Genomic DNA, 10,000 nt, shown 5'->3' on the forward strand with positions numbered 1-10,000 from the left:
GTGTGTGTGTGGGTGTGTGTGGGTGTGTGTGTGTGTGTGTGTGTGTGTGTGTGTGTGTGTGTGTGTGTGTGTGTGTGTGTGTGTGTGTGTGTGTGTGTGTGTGTCTGTGTCTGTGTGTGTCTGTGTGTGTGTGTGTGTCTGTGTGTGTGTGTGTGTGTGTGTGTGTGTGTGTGTGTGTGTGTGTGTGTGTGTGTGTGTGTGTGTGTGTGTGTGGGTGTCTGTGGGTGTGGGTGTGTGTGTGTGTGTGGGTGTGTGTGTGTGAACATTTGTACATTTTTGGGGGTGCTTTGTAGAGTTATACCTTCTAGAGTTGGTTTGCTTCTCTATAGTTTTGCTTAAGCTATCAGGCCAAATATGATACATTGTTGTTGTAAGTAAGAAGAGTAACAGGTAAAAGTTCAATAAACAATGATCTAGTTACTGTTAAATAACTTGAATTGGTGCCATCCTTTATGTTGAGGGCAAAGTCATCAAAATTACATTTAATGAAGTGTTCCCCTACAAAAGTGGTGCATCCTGGATGGAGCTTTAATAGCTGTAACTTAAATAAGCACTCACCAGGGTCGTGCACTTTTGAACCGGGGAAAATGGTGACGTTTCAAAATAAAGGTATTTTAGTGATTTGGTCTTTGATTAAATGTTAGCACCTATCTAGAAAAAATGCAGCAACTTCATCATTGCTAGCTATCTTCTGACATAATTTGACAAATATACTAACAACTATCAAGTAAATCAGTATACTTGTACAGCTGACCTGATTTGTGGAGTGGTTGTAGAGACTGCTGATCTTACACTTCCAAGTTATACGTGCTTATGTTTTGTAACTGAAAAATTGTTACATGCTAAAACACGTTTGTAGATGTCACCGCTATGTCTAATCTTTTATTACAGCTTGGATGTTGTAGACCTGCAATTTCCACAAATGCTCCACAGAGGAAGGAACCTGAACAAACATATCAGCTCCAAACTTTCCCAGCTCCTTCTTTTATTCACCCCTTTATGTTCTTTGTATTTGGTGATCTTTTTCCATCTGATAATTCAGTCTGTAGTTCACACTCCTTCAACAGCATGTATGAAACAACAGAATAGTATAAGATGGAGGCAAAGAGGAACATACAAGAAAACTATGAAAAAAGCAAACTGTGCCCCAGAAACAAGTAACAGGTAATAGGTTTATAGGTTAACGTGTAAGTACCAGGCTAGCTGCCTTTGTGGACCATTTTAAGCCTAGACAGTTCCCATTGTTTTGTGCTGGAATTAAGATATTCCATTTAGTTATAAATTGGCCATACCCATCCCGTGGCTGATAATTATATAGTACCCCTAATGAGAATAACTGGGATCATACCATAGATAATTTGAGGGACCCATGCATGGGATAAAGAATTTAGGAGCTGCTTCTGTCCATTAGAAGTAATGGGGGAGTCCTGGGGTCAATTTTCTGTTTCCCATACATAGAACCAAGTGGCACTTGAATATAGACAGGGATGAAGTTTGTTTTATGTGGACAGAGAGAGTCTGTTCTGTCCCTCCAAACCATTCTGATGATGTTGCAGAAGAGATTTAGATTCCTAGACTGAGTATTTCTGATGCCATTTGAATAATATTGTGAACTTCATTATATTTTACATTACACTTGTAGGAGGTACCAAAGACGGTGCATAAAATCTTTGGGTAGTTTTAGTTACAGATTCAGTGCAAAAGAAAATATTTTTTTATGTAATGGTAGCCTTTTACAGGTGTACATCCATCAGCAATATAGGTGTGCCTACTACATGTTTGGGAAATTGTCTAACCCCTATTGGTGCAGGCATAAAGCCAGGAGTTTATGACTAAAGGAGATGTAAAACTTGCAAATATTTTAAAGATGAGTGACAGGAACTGTTGTCAGTTTATGGTCTGGTGTACACAGGGTCTCACGTGTATTACCTACTGTAGTTTTACTCTGGTGTACTTTATGTGTTTGTGGATTATGACACGTGGATCAGACAATGAGAAAAATCCAAACATATACTAGGTAACAACTAAACAGAACTGAGAGAAAAAAATGTAACAAAACTGTAGTTAGATACATGGTGACAAACCACGGGAGAGGTGTTAGTAGTGTTTAATGTCTGTAATGTCTACAAGTAGGTGTGGCTTTGAAGAAATGTGATTTTTTTTAAAGGATGAAATGCAATTCATGTAAACAATAATGCCTGACAAAGTACATGTTATGGGAACTAACAGACTGTGCAGGGGTAGTGTCAGACTGATGCCACTTGGAAAGGGATGCTCCATCCCTGGAAGGCTCATTGTGTTCATATAATACACAACATGTACTCAGTAAATGGAATCTGTGTTTGTTTGTAGTTGATCATTAATGTATGATCTGTATTTTTTAATGGATGTTTTTATTTGATTCTAGTGTTTTGGGAGAAAGGACATCCATTTCCTTGATTTTTATACTGTGCATGCATTGTAAGTAGCAGGAATATAATCAAATTAATACTTTTTTCAAAGTAAAATTACTTTACAGTATACAGGCATGTATTTTTGTAGTAAAAGTAACTGTCCTGTATAGTACATTGACATATTTAGTATGACTTAGTATATTAAGTATGAATAACTATATTTACATGTCAAGGTTTTAGGAGATTTTTCTTATGACTCTAAAAGCTAACAGTTATGTATGTCAGTATAGCCTTGTGTCCACTACAACACATGATAAAAGTGTTATTTTTTCCTTACCAAAATAAAAATGTCTGGATCAGTTGGTATTATTACCCACGTTCATTAAAATGGGCTTCTGCAGTCCATGTCCTTCAACTTGAACGACATTTCTGCTTTTAAAATTAATATTTAATTATCCTGCACTACTTTAAAAAACACAATCAGCAAAGGCTTACTTTTTAAAATTTTAATCCAACTATCCAGTATAAAAATAAGCTTTGTAAACACCTAGGTAATGTACTTGATTAGAAGGGTGTTGAGTACATTTACCACATAATACTTTTAGTTATTTAATATTTCTGTATGGGGCTATTGCTGAGCTCCTCTGATTTTTATAAATATTTTGCTGTAGAGTCAGTAATAACTGTATCTGAATGTATGAACACAGGTGAAAGCCTGGTTTAAGTAATGTGACATTTCCTTTTTTAGCTCTGTTTTATTAATTAGTTAATTTATCTTTGTTAGTTTAGTGAGCTTTGAAATTTTTCTAATGGAAACAGCGAGCAAAACATGCTTATTTGATTCTTAGCAATAAAATATTAGAAATATTGTTAGTGCTTTCACTGTATAAGTTTTACTTTCCCATTAAATTGTTTAATATTCTTGCTTTAGAAGTGAATTTTGTAACTATTACAGTGCGCACTGGAACAATTCTGAATATGGTAGAGGCAGAAAGAAGAAAGTGTTACAATAGTTTAAAGGATTTCTATTTGACATTTATATAGCTTTTACATTTGTTGAGATGATGTACTTAATTAGAAAAATGCACTTATAAGATGATGAAGTTGGTTAAGGATAATACTTTATTTCATAGGAAGTTTGAGTTCAAGACTCATTTGCCCCGTGTATTGGTATATATCCCATATTGTGTAGTCTTTTATCAGGGAGTAGAAGATGTAGTGACTTCTTATGTATATATATATATATATATATATATATACGTATAATTTTCTCGGAACGAGATTGTTGTCTGTTTTCTTTAGATAGGTATTTTTATTGTTTATTTGTGTTTTTGAGTTACCACATTGTTGTTATTATATGAAAAAAGAAAATTGAAATAAAGGGATTTTGGAAAAAAAAATTAGAAAAATGCACTATTTTTTAACACTGGTTTGATGCAGTTGGGTTGTAGTTGCAGTCACAAGGTTTATTAGACAGTATGATTACACTTTGAAAACATCTATATTGTCTGCTCTTGTTTTTAGCCAGCCTGATATTTATGAGCTTTGACCAATGAGCTTTCAGGATATTCAAAATCTGTTTGCTAAATTAAAATACAGCACGTTATACCTGCTGGAATTAATGCAGAACTGCACTTATTAATTGCTGAATATTGGTGATTTTTTTAAAGTTTACTATACTTAATGTTTTTTAAGCCTGTTGTAAAAAAAGGAATATTTCCAACTCTGTGTATTTTATATGTAAAGCCATCATCCACAAAATACCACAGAAAGAAATATATGTTAACTTTTGCAGCAGCATTTCTGTGTGTGTGTGTGTGTGTGTGTGTATGTGTGTGTCTGTGTGTGTGTGTGTGTGTGTGTGTGTGTATGTGTGTGTCTGTGTGTGTGCAGTTATAGTGTTAGTTTTTCTTTGCATTTAGAATAAGAAGCAAGACTTACAGGACATAGTGCTGTTCAAGCCATATTTTATTGCTGCTTTCTAAAGTAAACCATGGCTCATGTCTAATGTCCCCTCATAATAAGCCTGAACAATGTAGTGTTCATTGCCAAAAGTTCCATCCCTTAGACCTAAATATGTCCAGGATCAAATCCCTCCCACATCAAGTGTAAATAAATGGATGTTTGTTTTCCAGGGATACCACCACCACATTTCACATTCATAAGCCAGTTATTTTCCAGGTCACTATTGACTACCTCATATATATATTTAAAGTTCATTGTCCATGGGCACCCCATTCTATTTCCCATATACATAAACTATGTTCTTGTTCTTCAAGATATCCCAATTCTAGTCCCCATATATAATTGTATACAAACCCCTAGAGCGTCAGATACTGACTATTGATAAGAAATCATATCCATTGTGTTGACTAATTTCTCAAAATATTGTTTGCATCTGTTGTCATTTCCTTTATTAGTGTTAAGAACCTCCATACCCTTGTTTTACACAGACTGAGTAAGAGCTGATATTACAACTGGGAGGTGCTGAGCAGTTCTCAAGCACTGCTTTGAATTTACCCAGTAGCCTTTGTTGATGGCCTCTTCCCACTCCATGCATGACCAAGCTTCTGCTTCCACAACTGCTGTTGCTTCAGGCTTTGTGGCCTGTTTATAACATTTAGCTGAATAAGCAAAGACCTGTCTTAACTTTGCCTAGAAGGAAATCTCTTTCAGCTTGGACACTTCCCTCTCCACTTGTGTCCACAGCAGGGTGTATGGTTGCCACATGTACATGCACTGAGCTCCATGATGCCAACTTAGTGATCAATGTCTTAAACATGATCTCTTCAGAATTAATATTCTTATTCCTTATTGACTTATAACTTTGTTTTTGACTAAAGGCAAATAATTTAATGCATCTTGCTTAAATGTAACACTATTCTAAGTATGATAAATACCCATGAAGTCTATAATGTCCTCAAAAATGCCCATAATTACAAAAAACTATCACTGTAGACTGTATGTGAAAAATGTACATGATGGAAATTCTGTCACTCTAGTATAAATCAAAAAGGATATAACCTTCTAGCTATTTAATGAAAATAATCTGAGTCAGTTAAAATTAGTAATAAAATGTACAGAGGCACAAAACTGCAGGAACCAAATAAATTGTAGCCCTTATAAACCTTACTATTTTATTTAACTTAATCCCCTAGCACTTGTTTTTGGACAGAATACAAGTTCTTCAGGCATAAAAACAAGTCTGGTAATGGTCAAGTTAAACAGAAATGTAGTCACATGATCGCTGCATTGTGCATAACAAGGATTTATCACTTGCCTTTAAGCATAATACAAATATTTCTAAATGCATCAAAAATCAGTAACAGAACAATCAATACGATCAAGAACTTAGTTACATGACTAAATTGTAAATAAAACACCTTAACAGGGTTGGGAGCTGACATAATAGTTAAGGTGTTTATCTCACAGAGAAAAGTTACAGGGTTTGATTCTCACCTTGGAAAGAAAATTGGCTAGGCTTAAAATGTCCTGCAAGGGCAACTGGTCTAGTATTTGCCTATAAACTGCAATCTTGACATCTATTCTTGTTAAAATTTAATTTTCTATTATTAATTTTTGAGTCCTGAACAAATATTTATATTGTGTTTAAAAACAAGTGTGAAACCCTTGTTATACACATTGTAAAATCCTTATTTACATATAAATTGTATACAAAATATATTTGCAAACAACAAATATTAAGATTTTAGTCAGGGTTTTGATTTAAGTGCAATGATCATGTAAATACATTTCTGTTTAAATTGGTTGCTACAAGGTTGGATTCTTGATATCTGAAGAAATACTTATGTCTAGAAGCTAGTATCAGCAATTTGTGTGAGTTAAATAAAATTCTGTGTTTTATAAGGTCTACAACCTGTTCCTGCAGTTAATGTCACTATACAGTTATCTGCTAGTTTTAATTTTTCATTCTGTTAGTGTTTTTTCCTTCCACGTGGATGTTTTTTGGAGAATGTGAGTCAGTGCTTGTACAACTAATAATAAATTGTATGATATTTAATGCTTTTGCAACAAAAAGAAGTCAGAAGATTTGAATTACTTATGTACATTTTCTTTTTTCTGTTTTTTCCGTTAGAGGCGAGAAGCCTGGAATTCTGACGTGGCACAATAATTATGTGAAGGAAGATAAAAGGCTTCCAACTAATGAGAAAAAGGAACCACACAACATGGGAAAGCAACAGAAGTGGGAAGGAATACCTGGACAAATGTCAGAAGCTGAACAGAGCTGTATCAGAGGAAATATGGTCAGTATATTATACAGTTATTCTCATGAGGGAGCAGCATGTTTATAATAATTAAATGCAGATTATTTTGTGGAAGTCCTATGGGTAGAAGTGGGGCACAGTAAGAAATGGCATGGCCCCTTTAAATGGCATAGAAAGTATAGTTTGTATCTGCAGCAAATCCTGTTCTATAAATTGTAAATATTAACAATGCTGCTGTTACTAAAAATAAACAATACTAGGGAACACTGTTTTTTTTTCTCAAATATATTTTTTTTATTTTCAATTAAAATAACATTTAGATAACATTTTTAAATATCATTTTAAAGGAACACTGTTTTTTAATAGATGTTGATATCCCTGAAAAGCCTGACCCCAAACAATCATATTAAGACACAATTCAACACACACACACACACACACACACACACACATATATATATATATATATATATAAATACTTGACTTTTTTCTCTTGTTGGTTATTATTGAAACAGTTTGCATTATAGCACCATTATTCAAGTAAGTCCATTTTCTGTTTTCCCCTTCATGAGGTCATCAGCCTCTGAATGCAATGCAATGGCATAGTTACTCTCATGACAGTGGTGCATATTAATACAATAAAATATAACCATGTCATGTGGGAGATGTGTGACAGAGATAAGTGTACTGAAGAAATTTTCTAATGGAAAAATGAGATAGGCATAGAATCAGATTGAGTAAAAAATACCCCGAGCTGCATTCCTAATGGATTCATTTCAGGCATGAGACATTACACTAAAGATGTAGATGTTATAGGGCTCTAGAGATTCCAAAATATACTATGGGTGATGTATGCAAACAAAGGAATGCATATGCTTTCTGCAACAACTTTCATACTATGCCTGATACTAAAGGGAAATAGAGTGCCATGACTTGTTTATAATGTGGGAGTTTCGAGTATACTATATGCCTAAACAGGCCAATTACTTTCATTTCATGTATGGCTACAACTGCAGTTCAGATTGTTGGTCCAAGAGATGTTAGCTGCTGATGTACACCATAAACTGAGGAAGTAAGCAGCCAGATATTGCCATAGGCTTACTTTGGGCCAGCTGTTTGACCAGGAGTTTATAGAGAGATATTGGATATGCATGGAGTTACTGTTGGCTGTATATGATATCTGTGCATCAATCATGACTCCACAGAGGCAGTGTTGTAACCCCATCCCACCACAAACTAAATGTGCCTATTACTGGGCATGCTGACATGTGGAACATTCTGGTATAATCCTGCTGATATGTTACAGTACTGCAGACTGCTGCCTCCTGAATCATGAACACGTTTAACATTTGTGGCTGTTATGAGTTATAAGGACTGAGACTACAGTATGCAATGCCATCAGCTGTATGCTGTGAGTCATGAGGCACCTACCTCAGGTTCTGGGCACCACTGTGTGCCTACATGCCCATAAACCAGCTGTTCACATATACAGCAGATGGGAAGGTCCATACAGGAATCACCAGGCAGTGTGCATGACTTTCTTATATGGAAAACATGGTCTGACATACCAGTTCATTGTGATGGAGATACTGGAAGGTTAATGACTGATTTAATCTGCATAGTAACTTGAGTTATACCGTACAAACTAGTGTAATACATGGTGCATTAATAGTGTCAATCAGGAAATTTATGTTTTATATGCATCACAGGTTGCACCTTCCTCCATCACATGCAGAGAAAGCACATAATTTAGCAATAACTTATGCCTAGGTATGGGTAATACAGGGTTTGGTCATAGCTGGTGTAGTTTGATCATGTAAGCGGACGGATGGAATCTCAGAGTGCTTCAGTGATTATGCAATCAGTGAGGGATGGTGTCCGTGACTCAGAATTAAGGCTGGCAAAGATTATCCACCAAGTAGCAGGTACTGAGCCATATTCAGAATGGCAAATGCAAGTGGGGCATGAATTCTGGGGACTACAAGCACTCAGGCTGCTGTAAGGGACTCTGCATGCTGGAGAAGAAGCATCCACTCTTAAAGTTTTCCTGAACGACGGTCCTTCCACTGTCCTTGTCTTGTCCCGGTACCCAAAAAAGATGTGTCAGGGAACAAATTGGCAAGAAGAAGGAAGAGGTTTTATGGTTCAGACACACAAGGGCAAACAATGACTGAATGAATAAACAAAAAGAGGTATAATAAACTTCTCTGACAGTTGTTATAATTTTATATGCCTTTGACTTATATGGTGTGATGCTAAGAATGTAGTCTCAAGAGTGGTTGCTAACTCATTGCGCCAGCATTTTCTCCTTTGGTACACTTTGCAATATTTATGAGCTTCATTTGAAGTGAATGTTCTAGACTCACTTTGTCTTCACTAGGCCTAAGCAGTGGTGTGTACCATTTTATTGCAGAGTGCACACCAGTTCATAACTTTTCTCAGCTGATTTGCGGGACCTAGGAAATGCCTCAAATGTATACCATAATGATGAATTAGTGGAAGGAGTGAATTCTCCATGCTTAAAGGCAAGTCTATTTATAGTGAATGTCACAAAGGAGCCATTTTCATTTCCTTCTAGAGCCGGATACAGGTGAGAATGACATCTGCTCTGAGGACATTTGCAACAGTAACTGATCATGGCACCTGAGTGGTTCTTGTGCACCTCTTTCAAATGAACAGGAGATGTTGATAATGCTCTTCCTTCTAAGTAAGAAGTCCATCTGTTTTGACAGTCAAGTGTGCCTTTTTTACCAAAGTGGTGCATGGAAGAATCTGGATTCTGATACCAGACAGTTGGAAGGGATCTACTTTAATGGGGTGCAAATGCTCCACTGCAGTGAAGAAGTACAGTGGCATGACCTGAGGATGTGCAACACTGGAGGAAACAGGCTGAGCATGAGCCAGATCCAGACTTCAGTGAAGTATATCCTGCATATACTTAACTCTAATATGTGACATGAAACTGGATGTAGACATGTTCTGTTCATGGGTAGCATCTGACACCAACCGTATGCTTTATTTTACTTTTAGAGTATCCACCATATGATCTGTGATAGGTTTACTTCAGTTTGTGTGGGTGTACAGGTACAAGTTTATGGTATGGATGTGTTATATGTGAGCAGAGTCTTTCTGTAGACTTGCTTCTGAGATACAATAGGTGTTCATTTCATTAAACCATAACAGATTAGGTGTGTGTGTGTGTGTGTGTGTGTGTGTGTGTGTGTGTGTGTGTGTGTGTGTGTGTGTGTGTGTGTGTGTGCGTGTGTGTATTACAAAGTAGGCCTCTTTACTTTAAATACATGACTTCTATTCTATTTACTTAATAGTTTGGATAACAAATGGTCCGTGCATGACTTTGACATATATTGCTTTGCACATTCA

General features: G+C 36.0%; 1 protein-coding gene across 1 annotated transcript in view; it reads left to right on the forward strand.

The window, feature by feature from the left end:
- The window catches only part of LOC122793068, a 970,692-nt gene that overhangs the window by 499,220 nt on the left and 461,472 nt on the right, over positions 1–10,000 (forward strand). The window contains exon 12 of the mRNA XM_044060776.1: positions 6,490–6,658. Within this exon, the coding sequence (XP_043916711.1) occupies positions 6,490–6,658 (169 nt within the window). The remainder of the gene's footprint in view (positions 1–6,489; positions 6,659–10,000) is intronic.

The sequence above is a fragment of the Protopterus annectens genome, chromosome 1.part0, assembly GCF_019279795.1.
Source record: "Protopterus annectens isolate FY-2018-M chromosome 1.part0, PAN1.0, whole genome shotgun sequence".
NCBI classification, from domain to species: domain Eukaryota; kingdom Metazoa; phylum Chordata; order Ceratodontiformes; family Protopteridae; genus Protopterus; species Protopterus annectens.